Below are 23,686 nucleotides of genomic sequence, written 5' to 3' on the forward strand. Positions count from 1 at the left end.
TTTCAATATTTGAGACTCTTTACTCCATGTACCCAGCATGCTGCTGCTTAACTAAGTAGTATTGTCATATAAAGTGATGAATGGGAAACAGAGCTGCAACAGATACAGATCATATTCAAGACATTAGGTGTGTACCTCAAAATTTCATAAACTTTGAGATGCCAAGACATTGTCTAAATGTAGGATATTTAGTAGCTGGAGATTTCAGTAAACAGTGACTAGCAAATGAGTCGTGTGTGCTGCTGAAGCACTGTGAAGGATTTGGATGGCTGTGTCATATGAGGTATCTCATACGAGATGAAATGCTGACTGTCAGTTTCGAAGTACATCAGATTTCTGCTTTAAGGGAAAATTGAGCCCAGTCTGTAAAGATGGTCCCTGGGACAGCCCAAGTATTTCATAGAATAGATATCCTTGTGACAACCATACGCCAGGAAAGAATCTCCCAGGTTTTACTTGCCCAAATGTAAGTCCAAAATGGTCAGATTAGGTTGGTAGTTTCACAAGACAGTAATCAGCTATCATTCAGAGAGTCAGCCAACCAAATATGGGAAGGAAGGTAGCAAACTTTATTCCCATAATCCATTTTGAGGAAGCAGGAGCCTATACAGATCTGGAGGGTGGAGCCATTCTGTAATACATAGCGATCAGTTGGAGTCCAGAAATAGGTGAATGAAATGTTTGAAAATCTAGAAGGCTGATATCCTGCCAAAACTGGAGGAGCTGCAGATCGGAGGCTGCCTCGAGGAGAGGTGGTAAGGGATTTCAACATAAGGCAAGAAGAGGTATTTGTAATGGGGTGAGGCAGGAGACAGGTGCCTGCTCTGGGTGTGACAGGGTACTGTGCTGGAGTAGGGGAGTTGTGGCAACACAGATTAAACCTGAGATATTTGAACAGAAATGTACCAGTATTTTCGGGAGAGTATGTTTTATGTACATTTTCGCATGTCTTATGTAACACAGCTATGAGTGTAGAAATGCCTCATTCTGTGTGTTGTCTTTGCTTCGTGCCTTAGATTAGAAAGTTCCCTTTGATTTTTTTGTCTAAATTTGCTTGCATTAGGAATTGGAAGTTGCAGACTGTTGATGTATCTTGTTTCTTTTTTTTTTTTTATTAATCTGCCAAATAATTTTAGTGCAGGTGTGTATTGTTATCCTATTTTGCTTTCCTGTTATAGATGCTATTCAGCAATTCTGCCTCGTATGATTTGGTGTGCAGCCTGTCTATCATTTAACTCAACAGATAAGTGTAAAAATTCTATTAAATGCAGGTGTTCATGGAGCTATGACTTTTTATTTATCCCACTTGCTATTTGATGACATAAATGATTTCAGCTCTTCTAATTATTTATTTAAGGACTATTGATCTCTCAGGTTTCTTCTGGGAGGCATTGCAGAATAGTATATCACAGAAACAGCATTATAAGGCAAATTAAGGCAAGCAGACAGACTGTTGTAACATTGTAGTAAACAGGCAGGTGGCTTATTTTAGACTAAATTCTATGTGGAATATTTAAGTACTGAGTTAAATACTAAAGAGGTGGGGTTCACGCATTACTGACAACACAGCTATATGTCAGTCAGCAGTTGAATCTTCTAGCGCAAAGCCCCACGATTACGTTCTGAAGACATTCAGCAGGTAGGGCCCTTTGCGAGGAGCCACAGAGGTCTGAGTCGCTGTCCTTGGCTTTCCGTTCCTGGAGTGCTAGTGTAGTCACAGGAGAAAGATAACAAGAACACTGTGAAATGTAGTAGGTACAGAAGTGTTGTAGCATTGAGAATTAACATGTGATCATCATCATGCATTGTGTTTCCTGATAACTTTTTCAGGGTAGTGTTTAAAATGCCCATATTTAAAATTAGGAAAACCTAGTAGTGGTTCTGTAGGGCTGATCTTTGAAATTTTCCTGCTCCATGTCCCCAGTGTTCTGTGTTTTATGTCATCAGTCAGCTTTTGAAGATAGTGCTACATGACCCCCGTCAAGTCTCTAATAAGGTGCTGTGAAACAATTTTACTGAGACTGAACGCTGGGATTTTCCTGCTGACTTGTGAATAGGTCCTCCTTCCTTGGCAAGAGACAAGTGGCTAATTTGATTTGTTTCTGAACACCATGAGGGTCACTGGAAATGGGGACTGAAATACATAAATACATGCTCCTGACATCTCTTGGGGGGAGACTTTCTTCTGAAGTTGCTTGATCCAGTAGACAAGTTAAGTTAGAACTTACAAGATGGATAGTTGTTTTGTTGGGGTTTTTTTTTTGTTCAGGTCACTGCTCTGTGGTCCAGATAATCTGTACTGCAGGTTGTGAGGCAGAGACCAGTAACTAATAATTTAGTCAAGATCTGGGGGAGATGAGATCTCATTGCATGGGATAAACGATTTCAGTAGTCTTCCAAAATATCAACTCCCATTTTCTCTACCTCCTGACACTTGTAAAAGTCTCTTTTCTTTTATGTTTTATTTCACCTTTGACATAGAAGCACAAGCCAAGCAAATTAGGTAGCAGTAGCTTTTTGGTAGATGCAGAGGTGGCCCCTGACTCTTCTAATTCCAAATTTTCTATGTTAGTCTTCTGTGTGAAAGAGAAAATAAAGCTTGCAGTGCGTGTAAGAGCTTTATCTGAAGTGGATTGGAAAGAGTTGTGCGTCATTGGGGACAGTGGAGGGTTCATTGCTGCTTATCTGGAGGTGTCGGCAGGAAGGACACTATCCTCTCTGGTAACTTGTGTGGTAGTTCAGATACACAACTGGAAGTTTAGGCACTGGGGCGATTATCCTTCTCTGGCACCATAGTTTGGTGTGTAACACAAGTAAAATCTCCAAATTCTTCTGTGCTTTGGTTCATCCTGTATATGAAATGGGGGTAGTGGTGATCTACTGAGGGTTGACGGGGCTTACTTAAAAGTGCTTGCTGTACCTCTTTGGATGACATGCTCCAAATCAGTCCAGTTTCAGAACTTCAGTACTGCTGGTGCAGATTACTTTCTATCTTTTTTTTTTTTTCCTTTTAAGAAATTCCACCCCCTGTACTGCATTTCCCTTTCAAGGAAAAGCAACATGTTTTTCTCAGGTGTGTTGAAGATGGTAGGTGTTTTGATCATTCTTCAGCGTTACTGATGATGTTTCTCTTCCTTTGCTAGTAAAAGCCAGGAAACCTTTTCTGAGATTCAGTAAAAGTTTCTTTGAATTTATTTTGCGTATTCTCAATTAATGTTTACAGTCAAACTTTCCTCAACTTTGATGAGTAATTAAATGGGATATGAGAAGAGTATGCAGTATTTTTAAAGGATGATATCCTATGGGGCACTTCAGTAGGGCAAGTACTAACGAACATTCATAATTTATATGTTTGAAGCCAGCTTAGTGTGTTTGTTGTAGGTATCATTTAGTGTAATAAGGTTTTATTGTGTGCAAAATTAAAATGTTTTTAAATTGCTGGAAAATTTTAAATGAGGAAGTCAAAGTAAAAAGGAGGTTTCCTGTTTCCTTTCAGTTCTGCTGCATTGTGCATCTCGCAGTTAGTAACCGACCTGCGTGTCAGCACTCCCAGTGGGTAACAATCTTCCAGGCTGATGCTGCTTGTACCCTGAAGCGCAGCTGCTCTTCCCAAGGGACAGGCAGAAAGCAGTCAACGCTGATTCTCTGTTCTGCACTCACTAATTGATCTCTGGCTTGGTGACTTCCAGCAAGGTCACAGAATTGGCAGCTACAAAAACAGTGTTCTGTGGAAAATTTAAAGGGGAAGCGTAGAAGTACCTTGCCTGGGATGTTCTGTTTTTTTTCAAAATACGTAAATATTTTTATTTGTTGGATCTTCTATTTTGCTTCTGCAGAAGTCTAAAACTTGGAAAGAACTGATACCAGAAGTTTGTCCATCATGACCTGTTCCTTCAGTTTGTGAGTAATACCCTATCCTGAAAATTGTTCTGTTCTCTTTGTAGTTCTACTTCTGTCCCTGTTACAACGGGGCATCAGCGTTCTAATTATAGTTCAGATCCTGCAAACAAAATTATTTCCAAGCAAGTATAGTGTGATCTTCTCAAATATTTTTCTTTGCAGAAGACTTGTCATGCTGGCCTTGGAAGGCATCCATGTGTGTTTTTTGCAAAAGGGCTTGAAATCATGTATGCTGCTTTCTCAGAACTGACTCTCTGATTAATTCAGGTGCTTTATTATTTGAAAGGTGATGGAAATCTGGGGTTAAAAAAACCCAACAACAAACAAACCGAAACTGTCAGTCTCCAAATGCCATGGTCTGTGGTGCTCATTAAATGCTATGCAAGTAGCGCTCGCTGTCGTTGTCATTGTTACAGTAATGCCCTTTTTATAACGCTCTGAATGCTGCGGCTGTGCTCAGCAGGTAGCACCACAATGAGCACGGCCCCTCTTCCAGGGCCACAGGCTGTCTGTTACGCTATTCTGGTGGAGCCGTTCTAAGAATATTTACATGCTTTTTTTTTAAAGCTGTGTAGCATGCTGCATGTGTCTAGTCTGGCAAAAACTTGTGAGATCTGCAAATAAAAAGATGCATTAGCAAAGCTCAAATGCTTAAATACTTGGAAAGCAGAAGAGCCTAGAGGGTTTGAATAAAGGAAATGGCCCAAACTACATGAATGCAAGACTGGAGTCCTGAGGGCAGAATTAAGCTGTACTGCATTATAAGGGGTTTCATGAATGGTGTGGCTGAGACTGGAAAAGGGGTTTGGCTGACCTGGTCGGACTTGAGTGAATCTTCCCCAAATTTTGGGAGATACAGATCTGTTACAAGAAGAAGCTGGAGCAACTGATAAAGGAAGGTTGATAAATGGCCAGTTTTTCTGGATCTTTGGATGGATGCAGAGGTCAATGCTGTTGTCATCATTACTTTAAGAGTCTGGATACCCTGATGCTAGAAGCCATAAAAATAGTTAATAAACATTATAAAATATTTGCTTCCTATGAAATCATGCATGGAAATTTTTGTTCTTACCTGGACTTTTCCAAAAGAAGGATTTGCAGGAGTTTGACAAGTTCCAGGTTTATTGTACTGAATTTGTACATTTGTATTTTTCCAGGCCTCGTGCCCAATAATGAAGCAAAGAGAAAGGTGCACTTTCCAACTAACTGAAGCAGCACTTCAGGCACCAAATATGCAATATACTATTCTAAACTAGACACGTTTCAGGAAATAGAGGAGTACACGTATGGCATGGGAAACTCAAATATAAATAGGTCTAGGTATAATAGAGGGGTACGAGTTATAGTAAATCCTCACCTATGTTGAAAGAAGAGACAAATGGAGATTTTGCAACTCTAACAGCTGTGACTTGTGTTTGGAAAATACGAATGTAGTGGATGAAAAATTAATATTCTAAGTGACATAGTTCTGAATTAATGGAATTTTGGTAGACAGTGTATTCAGTCTCTGCAGTAACTACTTCTGCTGAGAATTTGTAAATTGTTTTAAATAGTCGGTTTGTCTCTCACACATACACAGTTACTGCCTGCTCAGATTTTAACCCGTGTTTGTTTCTTCACAGAAAGTTAACAAATCTTCAGCAGCAGAAATAATTATTCTAGATCCTGAAAGTTACCACTCCCAAAACTTCTTGGTATGTTTACGCTTACTCTCTGTCTTCATGTAGAGTGTCAGAAGAGGTCCACAATATTTGAATAAATGCACACTTTGTAAGTAGAGCACTGCTGTTTGATGCAGTGCAGCTGGTGTACACAGAGCCAGCTTGGCTAACCTGGTAAATTGGCTGGATGAATTTTAGTTAATTGAGGTTTATACTAAGATGATCTTTAATTATGTCAGTGTTTCTAGATAGGAGGTTTTTTGTGTGGGCAAAACAAACTGTTATTATTAGATGAAAGTATCATTATTCAGAGGGTTTGTAATATTTATTTCTGAGGTTAAATGCCTGTGTTTTATAAACTCTGACCTGAACTTCAACTTGTACAGTCTGTCCAAAGTTTTCTGTCAGAAGAAACAGTTGATAAAAGTTACTTGTCCTTAAAAAGCCTATTTCCCTAATCCTGCTTTACTAACTATTGTATAACTGGAAGCATGCTGGCTTGGAGTGTGTTAGCAGTGATGTTCGGCAACTTTGTGTGTGTAACTTGCTCTGAGTGGCATGATGGAGTTGGAGACTTGGGTAGAGAGGAGTAAAGGCTGGGGACTACATTCATAGGGACCAGAAAGAGTCTGTATGCCCAAGGTTAGGCATAAACTGAGCTCACAGTGTTCAGCTCAATCCTGCTGTAAAAGTCCAGCAGATGTGAAATTGTCAGTTCCCTTTATTTATAGATCAAATTAGTAGTTATTACTGTGAGTATTTATGAGGTTCTCAGTATCATGAAGGTTTTAAAAAGACTGTGAAACAAAAAGTGGAGAGCATAGATGCAATTTGCAGAGGTCCCCTTGGCTTGACTTCAAAGATTTTTCTTGTGGCTAGACCTTACAGCTTGCTCGTGTCTTGGGCAAAGCTGCTGAAGTCATGGGGCTGCCGCTCTCATGGGACGGAAGGTTGTGGCCATAGAGCCAGAGCCGTTGCAGCATATTTAAGGAATAAAATATGCAGCTTCCTCAGAAGTGGAAGGATAAGCAAGGTCTCATGATGTAGACGTTCAGAAGCATCTGTAGCAGAATATTGTTTATTCATGTTGTGAACCAAATAGCATTAAGTAACATAGACTGCATTTATAGCTGCTGTCAGGAAGCTAGTAATTGAATTACCAGCTGAAGACTTAAAGATTAGACACCACGTCTTAGGAAGAGGGATGCGGAAGCAAGCCTGACTTGATTGTTGCAGCCAATCTGTTTTCTGTTCATTGTGAGTTGAAGCAAATGGTTTGATGGTTCGGAACTTCTGGTACTCGTTCTGTTACAAAGACAGCTGGTGATGCTTGAGGTTTTAACTCTTGTGTGAGACACGGTACCACAGAGAGGAAACAGAAAGTGAATGTGTTAGATTGTCACGAACCCCCGAGCTAGTGAACTGATTTGATACTGTTTATTCTACTAGAACTCAAAGTTATTAATTGAATAAATGTTTCCGTTTGAATCTTTACTTTGTCTGTAAATAGGTATATTAATTAACGAGGAGGCAAGAAGTTATCTGGAGAGTCCCCTCGGGCAGAGAACAGGCCTGCTGGAGACATTGCCGGGCAGCGAGACCCGCTGCGGCGCTCGGCTCTGCCGCCCCGTGGCCCTGGGCTGTCCCCGCCGCCGGGCCCTGGGCTGTCCCCGCCAGGTCCCGGGCTGTCCCCGCAGCAGGGCTGGCTGCGCGGCGGTCCTGCCCGGCAGCAGGCCGGCCTTGTCACCGCTTCGGGGGAAGGGCATTGCGCTTAAGGGAAGGACAGGAGCACAAATGTTCTGTATGCAAAATTAGACCTGGAGTTTCAGAAGTCTTCACAGCACAAAACAAACGTCCGCCTGTGTATGTCGCTCTGTATCTGAAGTGGGAAGCTGCTGGTATCTGCTTGAAACCTGGCTTTGGGGAGCAGTGTGTAGTGTTTTGCCCAGTGCAAGGTACAGACCCAAGCTAAAGAGGTGCTGGAGTGGAGGTGGAAGAATGTTTCTTGTTTATGTCTGACTGTTGAAATGGATAAGGACAGACCAACCTGTAAAACTGTCTCCTGGATTAATCATTTATCTACCACTTCTCTACAAAGTATTTATTTATTTATGCATAATACACAACTATGTGTTTAAAATGAAGAACATAAAAAACAAAAGCAAAGGGAAAGAAGAGAATGGAATTAAGGATAGAACACAGGAATCCTTATACTAATGGATCATTTGTGTATATATACATTTATTATAAATCCACTATAGGTAGCAGTGGCAGAACTTGACATAGTGGTTAATGTAGGTGTTGTCACCACTATGTGTGTAGTCGTAGCGTGACAACACTAAGAAAATGTTGGCTTTTGTTTCCAAGTGACATTACAGCTAGATTAGATGACATTATAAGAGTTGATTCATTCCTGTCCCTCACAAAAAATGGCAGAGGTGTAAATATTGAATTAGAGTAGCAAAAATAGTCATAACTTTTGAACAGAGCAGTAAAATTGCTGATTACGTGAAGTCCCAGAATAATCTGAACAGTTCTGGGGCTTGCCATACGCTACAAAACCACTCACTAATATGAAAGACACGATCTATATTCTGCATTTAAACACTTCACATTAAATCAGTTAGGTCGTATAGGCTTACAGGTATAATGTACCTATGTATTGTGTTATTCTTGAACAATATTTGGGCTAAGTAAGAGTACAGCAGGATATAGGAGAAAGCTTTTGCTCACCAGCAATGTAAATGTATTCTTCTGAAGGGGCTACAGGGAATTTCTTAGGCATGTGGGACGGCTTCTTGCAGTGAGAATGGGTGACCGGATTTTCTGGGAATGATAGGATTCCATTAAACTGGAGCAAACCCGTTGTAGGGTTTGTTCACGTCTTACCCTGGGTGAGGAAATACTATTGCACAGCACTGCTTCTTTCCACCAGAGTTCCTGTATGCCCTGTTCCATACATAATTCAGAGGCAATACATAATTAAAGAACTATAAAGCCACACTTACTTTCATATATTTAAATTACTTGGTGAGCCAGAGATGGTGTTTGCCTTGTCTGTGCTTTTGCTTTGCCTTTTTCTGTGGTTTGGTGGAACAGTGGGGACCACAGCCTGATCAGTCAGAAGCTATTGCTACCAAAATGCTAATCAGTTCTAATTGATTGTCAGCATTAGTATTATACTGGAAAAAATTATAACTATCTAACAAAGTCTAATTAATTTGCAATTGATACTAGAAAATATCAGTGTTCTGCACATACTCACTTCCCCTTGTTAGCAACTTCTTTGTGAAGCATAGCCTTTTCAAAGGAAAAAATCCCCAACTTGTTTTCTTCTTGAAGTGTACAGGTATCACAGTACCAATAAAACAACTCTGCATAGAATTGCCTCGACGAGCACGCTTCTAGGAATAGTATCTGTGTAGGAAATGAGTGCGTATAACATCTGTTTTCCCATACAGGTCTATGACAGAGACTGTCTTACACCTGGAATAAAAAGAAAAAAAAATAGTCTTGAAGTCTTGAACTTTCTCACTGTTCCATTCTGTTCTGGATTTCTTTTCTTTAGAGCAAAAGTTTGCGACTGGATCACGTGATAGTATTTCCAGTAGTTCCAGTGCTATAATGAGGGCTATGTGGAAAGCATTTCCTAGGTGCCCTGGGCCTTTTTGTTTCAAACATTGGACATGTAACATTTTATATATTTAATCACCATCAAGCAGAGAGTTTGGGTACAAGCTATTCAGGGCAACTGTCGGTGCTATTGCAACCCACTCAGGGCCCTGAGGGAGACCTATGAACAGAAAGCAGTCTCAGATTTCTTTGAGCAATTCAGTATTGCCAAATACTTTGGTTTGTTATGGCTGCTGGGTTATGGGATGGAGAAGTATTGGGAAGATCTGTTCAGAGAATGTTGTTTAAAAAGATCTGTTTAGAGATTCGGGAAAGTAGTCAGTAAAATGCTGCTTCTCTCTGCTCTGAGCCCCAGAACTGTGAAGAAAATGTAACTTACATTGAGCATGAAGTAGAAATCAATATCTGAAACATCCTTCAAAAGCAGAATTGAAAACTAACGTCCTTTTACAGCTCATGGCAGAAAGAGCCTCTTCTTTAGTCGAAGAAGTTACCATTTACAGCATTTTAATAAAGGACCAAAAGGACTAAATTGTAACATCTCCAGACCTTCTTTTTATAGATAAAATAGCGCGTCCCTCAAAATCCATACTGCTCAGTTAAACCTTGCTAGCACGTTCTGTGGTGGGGATACGTAGTCTCTGATAGTCCACATTAAGCCTTTTCCATCATAGGTTGATACCATTTAGTTCCTTCCACTTGCGGGATGTTGTCTGTTCTGTACTTCCCACCTTTGGTTTTTCTCCCCTACTTGTGGGTGGGAACAACCAACCCAAAGCCTTACTCTGTCACTTGACACCTCTCAAGAGCTCCGCTACTCAGAATTTGGGTGTATGCTCCTGCAAACCGTGTCATGCCAGGGCTGATTACAACACCAAGCCTTGGGGCTGGCATGCAGACTGCTGCTGGACTGGGGGCCTGCCCGGTTCTATGGCTTGCCTTGCTTTGTGGTGGGGATAACCTGTCCATCCTTGGGGACCTTCTGTCTTTCAGGTGGAGTACCTATGCTTATCCCACTGCTTATCCCAACCTGTAGTAATTGAGGCATTTTTCTGACAGTTCATTACAAACAGGATTTCACAGCACGATAATCTCCAGCAGAGGGACTCTCACTTTATTCTTTTTTTTTCTTTTTCACACTTTGCTTATGACACCTCCATCTGTTTGCTGTTCTGGGCTTGTATCGTTGCTGTGAAAAAATAAAATGCAATCACATCTTTTATTCTCTCTGAAAACAGAACAGATGACAGAAAAGTTCCCTCAAAGCTTGCAATCTAGTGTTTTTAACTCATTAGACAGATGTTATTCAGGACTTACTCCCTTTCTCCATAGTTTTTCTGACCTTTGGCAATCTCACAGTCGTCACAATCTGCTGAAATGTGGAAGGATTGAGCTTCCTAGCAGCATGCTCTCTGTGGGCCTGAACCAAAGCCTACTGTAATTGCTAGCTATCTTTATTACTTCATTGGGCTTGGAGTCAGATGGTAGGCGTAGAAGACACATAGTAACTAGCAGTCTCTCTGGCTTCTTCTGGCACTTTGACTTCTACCTGTGGTGCCATGAATACCTCAAGATTTCTTTGTTACTTTTCTTTTAATCTTCCCATTTTAATATCTCTGCTTTATGTTCCACAAGCTAAAGCTGCAAAAACCTCTTTGATGTGATTTCTGTGCGCTTGCTCTCCACAGAAATTCTGTCTCCACTGGGCTCCACGCGGAAAGTGAGCACAGGAAAGCCTGGCTGGGCGCAGAACTTCGGGGGCTCACTTTTAGGTGCTGAAATTACAGGTTTTTACACTCTGAACAGAAGAACTGGCTTGGCCTCCTCACGCACACACACACAAGTGAAAGAATAGCTTCTCTAACTTCATGGTGTCCCAGACCTGCTTTTGACTGGTTTCTTTTTCCTTCATCCGCACTTTTTTCTTTCCTTTTCCCTCTCACTGCTGGGAGACCAAATTGTAGTCTTTATCCTGACACTGCGTTAAGGAGCTAGGGAGGAAGAGTGCCACGCTTCTGTGACTGATCTTTGGTGACTGAAGAAGGTTGGGGATGACTCTTAAGTACTTCTTTCCTCTTTTTTATTGCCTGTAAACAGTAACTGCTGTGGTATTGCTTTTCAGGCAGGGAAGCCACTGCCTAGCCTTTAAACTGGGATGAATTAATCTGCTCCCTCATTGTATTTCTTCATGAATTGATACTTGTATGTTGCGATACCAACATTGTACAATGCGATAAAAGCCTGGAACTGGGAAAATGTATGATCTGACAAGGAAGTGGAAGCCTCCCAATATGTTGCTGTACTTCAGCTCCTACCTTCGCTCTGGGGACAGTTGTCCTGTAGAGAAACGAGCTGCATAGCACCGAGAAAATGCACAGGCTGAGTGCTTCTCTTCTGTCAGCAGATTATTTTTCTCTTAAATGTTTGTTTTACTTTTGCTTTTCATGTTTGTTTTGAGTAAGTTCCCTTGCAGGTGAAAGGTACAGTATTCAGAAACTGAGAGACTGAACAATGTACAGAAAAGGCCCTTTCTGTATCCGTGAATTTGTACTGCCTTTCCCTGTGTCTCAATTCTTCAGCAGTGATTCTGCACTGGTGGAGAATTTAGAATATGTATTCTGCTTTCCAGAGAGGATTCTTAAAGATTGTGGTGTGGATTGTGGAATGTTTTACTTTTTGTGTAGCTGCATGTAATTGTTCTTGAGCTGCCTTTTGCCTAAGCAATTCACATTAGTTTAAGCACTTGCAATTGCTGAGTTAATATTCTTGATCATGTTAACAACATCTGTTTTGGAAGTTATTGCATTTACAGTTACGCATGCAAAGCAGAGAGGGAGTACTCTCTTGTGGAGCTGTACTGATGAGTAATTGGGTAGCAGCAGTAACCTCTTAACCCTGTGGAAATACAACCACAACAGCATACCTAATCATGTACTCATCCAAGTGAGTTTGTGTGACAGGAGTGAGGGTTAGATGGTGAGAGATGGGCATTTCTGTTATGTTTAGTACAGGGTAGTCTACATCCTCCTCCTCAACACTTTAGTTTGCAAAAAATGGTGAGTTTTTCTTGTCATAATTGCTTTTGTGCCTATTAACTGTGATTCTCTATGCCAGTATACATAATGACCGTTCTCCCTTATGCTCAACATTATCTATGTTTTCGTTTGGTTTTCAGGATGTGAGTGTATTTTCTTTTCCAAATGATGGTGGTGGAATGGGACACAAAGAGGAGGGGTCATTTAGGGCTGAGTCAATATATCTTTTTGCATAGATTGTTACCCAGTTACATATGCTATAGCTGTCGATCTCATGGGCTGTCCTGAAGCAGGATCTTCTGGAAAGGCACTGTGTTAGGAAAGGAGGTGCCATGTTTTCCATGTGTGTTAGGTTGAAAGGAGTACATTGCTATTACATTGCTATAGAGCAGCATAATTCAGAGCATTATATGAAAAGAGTAATGGTCAGAGGCGAGACAAGAACAGCTCTATCAAATATTGATAAGGTAGGATTATTAATTAGAGCAGGGGTGTAGGATTAAAATGTCCCTTGAGTTTCATTCCCCATTTGATGTTAGAATGCGGTTTTGCGGTCAGAGAGTGGGAACCTCAGGACAACTGGAATCTTTTCTCATCTCTTCAGTGTGTTTGCTTAATGTCCTTAGTGGTTCAGGGGATATATAATACTGTTGACTGGAGTTCATGGAATTATGATATGCTCCTATGGTGGCACTGCTGAGAGTGAACTTTACAATGATCTTTCTGTTGGTGTAGCTTAGTCTGATTTGTACCTCATAAAGAAAAACATCTCTGAACAAGCTGATAATTTGCAGTCCTGTTGCCCAGGAGTCTCGTCCTCCTTCAAAGAGCTATGTGCTTTTGTGAGATGGTGAAAGCACTGGATCAGTACCACAGAGCAGAGGCCATATGCCATTGGACAGCTTGGGCCTCTAGTCCAGAGTGCAGTGTAGCATTTTGCTTTTGATTGTGTGTGTATAGTGCTGAACTAAGTATATATCAAAGCAAAGAGAATGAATTGAATTTCCCTGTTACACAGCCCTTGTTTAAAAAGGAGCTTTCAAATGTCTCACTCTTGAAAAAGACACTGAAGGTTACAAATGAAATTTCCTTTTAGAACAAAGACCTGATCTGCATTACTAATAACAGCTGGGGTCATTAAAATAGAAAGAACTTCCCTTTGAATTTCTTTTGAACAGTATCTGCATTCTCTGCATCATTAGTGTTAGCTTCACTTTTTCCACAGTTTTGATCCACCAGGACAGTGCAGTAAGGATTTGGTTTCCTCTTTAGGTTTTTCCTCGTTCTAATATTCTACCTACAAGAAATGTTTTAGACCTGTTATAAGTATACAAGTGCTGTAAATTCGTTCTTCCGTGCCTATGCACAAAGTGCGTATTTTTGACATCCCTCAGTATCTGTATGTGCAGTAGCATTTTAACATTCCTTGTGTGCCACAAGGCTTTTTTTTACTGATAAAACTCTCCAATCTAAAGCATCTTCTCTTTTTATTCCCCCCCTCCTCCCTTGAGTGTTTCCCTGTTCTCCCTAGAGCCGTTAGATGCTCTGACTATGCACTTCAGGAGATCAATATGCTTTTGGTATTCAGAGGCATTATCATTCTGAGGCTGTACGACTAGTATGTATTCGTCCTATTAACATCTGCTCAAAATTCCCAACATCCCACCACAGCTAACAGAGAATGACCGTTTTGTCCTTGGTCAGGCTCTGTGGATCGGGCGCCTAACTCCTGGCTCATTGTCGGACAGATTCCATTTCACTCTTTTCTGTGTTTTGACCTTATTTCACCCCTGGAAGCTCAGTTTCAGCTGAGATGAATGGCTGAACTGGGAAGCGTTGTGTCCATTGCTGCTGTGGCAATTCCTGTGTGTTACTGCCCAAGTGAGTTATTTGGTTCCTACATTGTAGGAACCCGTTCTCACCTAACAGTGAGATTTGGTCAGCCCACAAGGATGTGTGCTCATAACTGAAGTACCATTTCTGTAAAGCAACAGAAAAAAACAAGAGATCAAGTCCTCTGCTGGGTAGAATCAGCAAATCACTTTCCTTGCTGGCTACCTTAATGGACGATCGTGAGTTTTGAAGTCATGGAAAGAGGATAAACTGTGGCTTTGACTTCAGTGCTAACTCCAGTGGATATTTGGTGTTGGGAATACAAGGTGTCAGCTTTATGATTTTTAACAGAAATTTCCAATAGGGTTGAGTTACTGAGGGGAAGTAAACAAGGCAGTTGGAGTTAAGTATATATCAGTGTTGAAGTTAACAGCCAGGAGTGGATTCGCTATTTTAAAATCATGTGTGAAGGACATAACCTTGTGCTGAATGGGGAAAAACTGTTTCAAGGTAAAAGAAGAATGTGTTGACATTCCTGGCTTTCTGTGCGTTTTGGTTGTTTTTATTTTCTCATTCACGTACTCCAGAAAGTTGGTTGCTATAATAAGAGGTGCTGGGTCATTCACATGTAGTCTGAACTCTTGAAAGCTACTTAGGGTTAACTCTGACTAACAAAGAAAAATTCAAAGTAATCATTAGCTCATTCAAGGTTTCAGGGAAATGGCTGTAGGATTCCCCAAATTTAAGAGGAAACGTTGTAACAGCCCATACAGTTGACAGTCTTGCAGGTTGCCTTTTTACCTTTCTAAGTGACATGAAGCTGTGAAATCTCAGAAATACAGGGTGCTGTGTAGTGATTAATCTCCATGTTACATTGTCTGGCCTGAGTCAAAGGAAATGCAGAAGCAAAGGGAACCTGTGTTTTAACACGCTTTACAGAAAGGTAGATATGGAATTGAAGAAATTTTCATTTAGTCTCATATAGTACAAGTGACAGTGATCTGTCATTTTCTTGGATGACACACATCTAAAGAGATTTTCTCCCTGCTTCTCGGATTCCATTTTCTCGAGACTGGTTGCCCTGCTGACCTTCTGGGAAGCGAGAGTAGCAGAAATATGCAAAGTCGTTTGGTTTGGAGTCATGCATTAAATAGGCTTTAGGATCAAATGGAGTTTAAATCTTCAGCCAAAGTTTTTGTTTGATTTTTTTTTTTTTTTGAAAAGCATTCATCGGCCCTCGTGAAACATCTGTGACTCACTGAGCGTACAGGTTAGCAAAGCTAAAGATCCAGAGATCGATTCATACACCATGGAGTGAAATGAAATTTCTGCAACTCTTCTACTGTTACAGGAAGCTCAGCCATCTATACTTTGGCTTGCCTTCTGGTCACAGATACAGGAAAGGAAATTTTTCTGAAGTCTTGTCCTGTAATAGAAAGAGGAGGACCTAAAGCTGAGTTGGAAGCAGAAGGATTCATCATTTTCCCGGATAGTATAGCTAGGCTGGCATATGTAGTCACTCCCAAAGCAAATGAGAATTAAATTGTCAGGTTTGTGACTTCTGGCTCATAAAGCATTCAAGCATAATAAATGATACTGACAAACTGGCCTTGGTGTGGAAGACTTCTTTAAAAATACAAGATGCTGCTTCTTACTGGGATATATATAGGGGCGACTTAGTTGCAATGGAGTTTCTCAGGGATGAAATGGATAGTGTTCCAATAAGCTGTCAATTATCATGATTCTTTCCAGAAATGATACATATAATTGGTGAATGGCAAGGCTGGATTGGCATTAGACATCTGATTTAAAGTATTAGAATTCTCTCCTTGTTTCTTCCCATAGCTTTTGGGAAGTTTCTAGATTCATGCACTGGAATATTTTGTGCACAACCTCATAAGAAGCCTTGTTTCTCATCAGAGAGGGATGCTTTGGTGCTTATTCTTGCTCTTACTGAAACGATCGTAATCCTGATGAAGCTACCACTGTACTTGTACCAGGATTTACCAGTGCTCTATTCCTATCGTGTGAATATGGACTCTGCTGCTTCAGACTTTGTCTGCTGCTGCTGCTTCCCCTTCCCGCACCTGAGGCCTTTGGCAGTGCAGTTGCAGGACTGATTGCATTGAATTCCAGCACAAGCAACAGAGGCTCTTGGCTTAAAAATGTTCCATATAATAAAGTGCACGGTCAAACACCTAGAAGTGCACCAGTCCCACTGATTCAGTGTGTTGTCATCACAGCTGATGTAATGTGCAGCCAGACTTGGGTGTCTTATCTCCTTTTACCCATTGTGGCAAGAGGGCCATATTGACCTTGTACAATGCAACTTATAGTGTATATGAAAGTTGATTATATTACAGTTGGACTTCTTGATTATAAATACAGATTATAGACTGTGTTTTCATTCAGCATGCTATAAAAGCTTTGTTTTTCTTTTTTTCAGAAGCCGTCGAGCAGATTTTGTTTCAGACATATTGATGAACTCCCGTGCACATTCAGCATACCAGTTAGCAGAGCTAAAGATTCAAGCAGTTGTGTTGCAGATCAATATCACCTTTCGCGGAAGCTCAGCAGGAGCTTGGTTTGCCTCCTGTTGCAAGTGATGAAGTAGAAAATGTGCATAAACCATGCTCCCTGAGAGAAGCAGAATAAGCTAGAGCTTCCCTCAGGGGAGAGAAAGATGCTGAAGCCCTAAAAACCTCAGCCTACCCTTGTCTCTGGTCCAGTTATGCAGTTAGAAGCAAACAAGGATATTTTTCAGAAGAGGACGTGAGGGATTAGGCCTGATTTAAGTCTGCAAGGATCATAGAATTAAGGTGGGCATATCTTTTGAGTTTATTTTTTACCATGTCTTTGAAATACAGTTTGATTTGCGATTACTGATGTCTTAAGACCTGTAACTGATTACGTATAAACCTTTGCTGTTCTGAATTTGGGAAAATGCTATGTCTATTGGTATAATTGACTTGTTGTATTTATCATAACTGATGCTGAGCAGTCTTTGTCAGGGAATGTATATTTCCATAATATCTAATTGTATAGGTCCCTAGTCCTTGAGTTTTAGTTTGCAGTAGTGCAGCAGTACTAAGAGAGAATGAGAGCCTGAGCTGAATGTGGGATTGTCTCTCAGCTCAGGCTGTTCTCATCTGACATGAGTGCAGCCGAAGTAGTAGTAATGTAGTTGGTTATTATCCAAACCTTTCTATGCCAGAAGGAAACACTCAGGAGTACAAGTGTGTATGCTTGTTAAATAAAATTTTCTTAGAGAGGCCTACACATACAGAGCAGGTCTGGAAGAATTGTTGCCAGTGTGGTAACAAGTTAATTATTCAAGTCCTAATTATGAAACAAATTCAGTGTTATTGACACAGGGATGAAGCACCATTTGAAGACTGTGAGAATGAGCTTGAATGCTGCTCACAATTATGTAAAAATCTGTGTTTGTCGTTCTTAAAGGTTTGTTAAGCAATCTGACAAATGGATGGTGATAAAAACACCACGATTTGCATCTCAGCAAAATGAAATGTCTGCCCACATGCCAGCGTGTGCTGCTGGAGTCCATGCAAGGCTGCCAGACCCTCATCCAAGTGACAGCAGATCCAGCAACTTCTGCAACACTCAGTTTAGGTAAGGCCGTTATTCTGGGGCATCTGTGAAGAAGCAGCGATTGACTCACATGGGAGCTTCAATCTGCGAAACATTCTTAGAACAGAAGTTAATTTAGAAGATGTTTACTACTCTGTGTCACTGTGGCACAGTCAGTTGTTAGGCTAATACTGATGTGAAATGTGGCCTAGAAAGTCGTGAATGTGCAAGCCTAAGATACTGAGAGTAGCTGGACAGTATCCTGGACTGGTGAGTCAGGAAATTGAATGTGGGGCTTTTTCTGTAGTTGTCCCTTGTCTTCTTATTGGCAGGTGTGTCTGTTTAGTTACCTGGATTAGATTTGAAGGTAATAAAAGTATTTCTTGAATGGAGTGTTCATTAAGGTGCACATGCCAAAAGCAAGACCCACATCATTAGCTTCTTGGAGAAAATTGTTCATTCCTCAACATTTGGCACATCCTTGGTCTGCATCCATTTTGCTTCCTGCAAACTACTGTGGTAAGAATGTCCAGTTTACCCTGAGGCCTCATTACAGAGCAGACTGCTCATGGAGACTGTGAGAGACAACAGAGATTACATCTGGAAGGAAAATGAGGTAGAGCTTGCCAATGGATGCAGTGCTCAAAGCTGTCGATTCCGTGGCAGAGACAGATGTCATATACAGGTTTCAGAGGCTAGTCTGCTTCAGGACACACAGCTCGTGTGGTGCAGCTAGGTGTGCCTGTTTTTCAGGTCCAGCTGGGGGCTTTTCCAGAATTCCCTTTTCCCCACCCCCAGCGTTGGGCCTTCACAGAGCGCAATTACAAGGTTCCTTTCACCCAGGCTCTGCTGCAGGGCATATCTCCCTTGCTTTGGCTCTGGTTGTAGGTTCCTTTGGTTCTGCCTGAGCGTTTAGCTTTTCCCCTGAAGCCTGTGAAGCGCCCTAGGCACCAGCATGACTCCAGGATTGCCAGCAATGCAGACATTTGCAACAAACATACGCTAGTACAGAAAGTTGCCTGATTTTAGGCTGGTTTTAGGCTGGTAGGCAGCAGACTGCCCAGCGCTGCCTTCCGGTGGCGAGAGGCTCCCTCAGAGCAGCCATAGTCACAGCGAAAAGGGGTATTTACAAGCAAGTTGGACCGTTTTGACAGAAACAGCAGCAAAAAGGCCTCTCAATTGTCAACACAACTTCAAAACGCACTTAGATCCAGGCGGTGTATTGGACACATCCTTCTTCCTGCTATAACATTTTACTGCAGAAAATCTTGCCTGAGACCTTTTTTACACTGTTAGCTGCTTCCTGTTAGCTGATCAACATTCTCGTCTTCCCATCTGCCGAGAGAGGCCCCTTGGAAGGGATTCACCTCCACCGAGGCAGCTGTAAGCAGTGGAAGAGGATCAAAGGGGCCCGAAGCTGACCTGCAGCACTCTGGCAGGGTCTCACATAGATCAAAGGGTACGTACATGGTTAGAGCCTGACTTCTGTAACTTCCTTTAGAAGTAACTTGGCAGAAGTATGGCTCTATCTTTACTGTGGCCTAGTCTGCATATGTTGTGAAAAGGCTTAAATGCTGGAGAGGGAGCTATAGGTGCTGTGCATGTATTGGATATCCTTGTTACTGTTCTTACAATTTGTTCTTTTTTGGAATGAGGCGTGTAATGAAGATCTCTGCACAGGCGGCCAATATTTCAAGGCAGAGTAGGTGCTTTCAGACTTCAGACGAGTCTGCTTCGATTTTGTTCCCTCACATCCTAACCCTGGACCTCCCATAGTCTGCAGACAAATACCAGAGTCTTCTGAGAAATTGCTGGTGATGCTGATTAGAAAAAGTTCTGCTTAAGGTGTCATTTCTCTGTAGAAATTATATTCTTTTAAGAGGACCTGGTGGTGTCCTAGTTTCTCCGCTAAGGCAGGGTTTCACTGAGGTTTTGTTGGCTGTTTGTAGCTGCGTGACTGACGTGTATCATGGGTTTGAGGCTGGTCGCTGGCGCATCTGAAGAGTAAGAGTCCGTTGCCAGACGATGGCGCCTGGTGGCCAGGCTTTCAGGGCTGCGTGTATGGGAAGAGTTAGACCGCAACCCTATGCGTGTGGGATACGTATGCTATGTTCAGTCTTAATCCACACAGATATTTGCTATGAAATTCTCATAAAGAAATGTTCATTCTGCCTTTGTCCTACTGGACTGCCAACCCTTTTCTTCCTCAACACTACAATTTTATCTGCAATTGTTTATTGTGCTCCAGCAAAGCGAGACTGGGTCAGAACTCTGACCATCTGCTGCATTATTCTATCGAGTTACCACACAGCAAGAAGTAGCAACCTTTCTGCTATTTCTTGTCATGACAATTGTTTTATTGCCATTACGTAGGACTGACCAGTGTCATATGCTCAATACTCTTATTGGGCAGCATGATTTACCTCCCAGCAGTTCTGATGAGCAATGATAGGAAACAAAATTTATTGTGTCTAAAACGTGCAATTAGGATGTCTTAGGACTGGAAATTTTGTGTGATTTTTGCCAAGTTTTAACAGCAACTTTACACAGTTTTTACTCATAAACAAACCTCTTCCTTGGCTCTTCTGCTGTGTGGATGTTGCAGCGGGTCTTACAGTGTTCGGTGTGCTGCTTGGCACAGTCCGGCAGCATTTCCGCATGTCTCCAGCTGCGTTCCTTCGGCAGCGCTGGCCATGCACGGATTTCTGGTTGACACCTGTGCTCACCCCGTGGCCTTCGCTTGCGTTTGTGCAGTGCAGAAGGGACATCTGGTGGCCAGGTGGAGAAGTGGTGACCATGCCTGGTACGGGCGGTAGCTTTGGGTATCACTGAAAAGAGCAGGTTTCGAATTAGCGGTTGGACCCCGGAGAACCCTCAAGCATCACATCACCACACTACGTTTGAACTTTTCAGTTTACGGAATTGGCCTGTGAGTCTGTAGGCTTGAAATCCCCAAACCTGAACTCTTTAGAAATATACCAGGCACTTTTCAGCAGTGACTGAGAGCAGAAAAGTGTACTGAAGCAGTCATTTTCATGCACTGTTTTTGAGTGGAACTGGAAGCTTGTTTCTTAATTACCCCAACCTCCCAAGTTCTAAGTCTGCAGCCGCTGTTAGCATGGGCTCCTTTGTTTATGATTGTGCCTAATAACCCTCAGAGGATGAAACTGGGGAAAAAATCAGAAGATTTTGATGCTGTTAGCTTGCATTGTTCGGTTCAGAAAAGTAGAGTTGTATTCAGTGGCGAGATTCCAGAACTGTAAGGAGGGAAGGGGAGGCTCTCTTCTCTGAGGCAGGTAGAGTATGTGCATATGACAGGAGATAGGGATGCCTTCGTTCTTACCAGCTTCTCTCTGCAATACTGGCTGTCGTATCACACATCTAAGGTAGTTTCCAGTCTGTAGTATTAGGATTAATTTAAGCCCTTTGAAACTCATGCAAGCGTACATTATTCTCTGAATGGAAAGCGCAGGCTGTTTTGCTTAGGTACTTTGCTGTGGAGTTCGTTCTGAACTGATTGTAGAAAAATATGTAGGACTGTTTCGTGAAAAGTGTACAAAAAAAGTATAGCATAAGAAGACAGAAGGGCTCTGCTGAGCCTCAGACCTACTCTCTCCCTTTTCTCTTAATCCAGTTTGCCTACTGCTGCCCCATTTTCATGGCATGTATTTCCGGCTTGCAACGTTTCCTGCCCACTGGCTGAGAATAGAAGCCTTGCTGTTATGCTGTCCTTAAGTCTCTTGTAATGAGCGTTACACAGACGAAAGCAGCTGTGTCCTTTGGCTCTAGTTTTAATACTGTGTTAAAGAGCAGATTATGCTGACGTTGGACTGCAGTGATGCGGAGGTAGTGCAAACCATGGCCAGTTTGGGGAAGGCTTTAGCAAGGATGACTAAGGACTTGGAGCTTATGCGTTAGAAAACAAATCCACCCAATTGTGCTCCTTCTTTGGCAAAGTAGTCAAGCCTAACAAATCAGGGCCTTAACAGAGTTGCATTAGGATCCTTTAATTGGACTAAGCTGGTTAATACTCACACTGGCTTTTGTATGCCCAAGGGTCCAGCACAGAAATGATCTGCCATTTGTGCTGACAAAATCTCAAAAATTTGCAACCATGAAGGCTGAAAAAATTAGATTCTCAAATCCTCACAGGTAGACACTGGATTACGGTATTTTGATTATTATAGGGAAGTCAGATATCTTGACCTATTGGGCTTCATTAGTTTGAGTTTTGAGCAACACTAAATGAGCCTTAAGTCCCAGCAAACCGCTTGGTTATGCTAGCAGTTAACAGTGGTCACAGAGAACAAATGAACACTTTGTTTGAGAGGATCATCCCTCGTAACCTGCTCCAACCCCAGGACTCACGATATGTGCATCCTGGAAGCAGTACAGGCAGGAGAGTCTCACCTGTCTGTGGAGGATTTTGGCTGAGAACCATATACTACTGCCGTTTCCCAGGTTGCTCAAGTCCAAACCCTGTTGTGACAAATGCATGAAATGGTACCTTCAGAAAGGGACCATTCACAGCATTCCTGCACGTGTGGTATTACTGACATTTAGGCCATGTTAGCAGTGCAGTTTGAACCCATCAACTTGACAGAAAGACCAAATGAAGACTCCGGAGTAAAACTCAGTCACTAGCACAAGAAGCTACTCCTTGAGATATTGTCTCAAATGTACTGAGAGACCCCAAGAGTGGTCCTCTCTGGAGCTTTTTAATTGTTCAGCCGCTGCTAAACTGTTTTGCTCTTTCCTGAGTCTAGCTGGTGTGTGACAAGTCTTTCCTAGCTTATGGCTGAGGTGCCACAGGCTGCACAGCACAGCAGTAGCAGCAGACCTGCAGGAGACCTAAGGCTCTGTCGGAGGACCTCCACTTTCTTATGCGTGGGGATTTGTAACACTAATTCTGTTTTACGAAAGCTGAGCATGGCCTTCAGGTAGACATATGAGCCATGAATTACTGTGGATAGTTTTATTTCCCAAGTGTTGTCAAGTATTGCACTAGGCGACTTACAGAAGTGGCTGTATTCAGTCGAGGAAGAATGGTGGTTTCTTGTTAATTGTGCAGTGGATTCATATGCATTTGCTTTGATTTGGAAAAGGTGAGTTGTTAGGAGGATAGTTCATGCAGGTAAGGCAAAAAATTTCTGAGTAGAAAGACTACACATGTCAGCATTTGGTTAAGTCGCTTGACAGCAAAATGAGAGTGTAAAGAGAGAGAAATGAGTTCCAGATGGTAGTGGTAACTGGCAAGAAACTAATACTGAGACTGATCTTGAGAAAACAGACTGAAGACACCAGAGATGAAAGTGGGGGCAGGGTGGTCCAGATAAGCTTGATAACACATGATATATCATCTTTGGAGCATTCCAAGGCAGGACAGTGAGATGAACCATTTGTTCCTGAATTGTGGTGTTTTTGTGGTAAAAACGCTCTTGCTGTGGCTGTTCTACTTTCTGCACTGAAGGTAAAAACAATGCTGTAAGTATCCCATTTCCCTGCACATGGGCCATCAGCCTCTGTCTGCTCTGCAAGGATGCTGCGATAATATAAATTACTCATTGTAGGGTTGCTGTGGTTTTCGTCACTTGCCGCCTGGGTCTCTCTGCACCAATTCCTTTATTTCTTGTTTAAGCTAGGGATGTATGGCATCTTACCTGCCTTCTATTTTTAGGTGTCAGTGGAAGGGTGAGGCAATGTACGTAATTCTCATTACGGTTAATTTAATCCAATTGTGATGTGGATTTAGAGGTATTTAGTAGGTGACAACTGAGTGTGGGCTGTCTTTTTCCAGTTACTCTCATGAAACAATGGACACTGATAATGTTTTCCACTTCTAAAACTAAACACATACATCTAAATGTGATGAGGTGATTTGGTGCTTGTGTTATGCAGATAGTCTCCTGTTGGTCTCTATAACTGCTCCTTAACTGGAAGAAGGTTGGCGAAGGTTTTGTGGGTTTGTACCTCTTGTGGGTTCGCATATCTCCCGGTGTATGCGGGACAGCAGCAGAGACTCATGTGGGCTAACTC

At 41.9% G+C, this 23,686-nt stretch overlaps 1 protein-coding gene across 10 annotated transcripts in view; it reads left to right on the top strand.

The window, feature by feature from the left end:
• CRB2 (crumbs cell polarity complex component 2) overlaps positions 1-23,686 on the top strand; it is a 76,827-nt gene that overhangs the window by 9,801 nt on the left and 43,340 nt on the right. For 6 of the 10 annotated variants that reach the window (XM_075439170.1, XM_075439171.1, XM_075439164.1 and 3 more), the window contains exons 2-3: positions 16,509-16,881; positions 17,522-17,692. The exons of 1 other annotated variant lie outside the window; for it this stretch is intronic. In XM_075439170.1, the coding sequence (XP_075295285.1) occupies positions 17,584-17,692 (109 nt within the window). In that variant the 5' untranslated portion in view covers positions 16,509-16,881; positions 17,522-17,583. Of the gene's footprint in view, positions 1-683; positions 756-3,836; positions 3,901-16,508; positions 16,882-17,521; positions 17,693-23,686 lie in introns of those variants that run through there. 3 more of the 10 variants (XM_075439167.1, XM_075439169.1, XM_075439174.1) reach the window with 3 other exon arrangements.

The sequence above is a fragment of the Opisthocomus hoazin genome, chromosome 19, assembly GCF_030867145.1.
Source record: "Opisthocomus hoazin isolate bOpiHoa1 chromosome 19, bOpiHoa1.hap1, whole genome shotgun sequence".
In the NCBI taxonomy this organism is placed as follows: Eukaryota; Metazoa; Chordata; class Aves; order Opisthocomiformes; family Opisthocomidae; genus Opisthocomus; species Opisthocomus hoazin.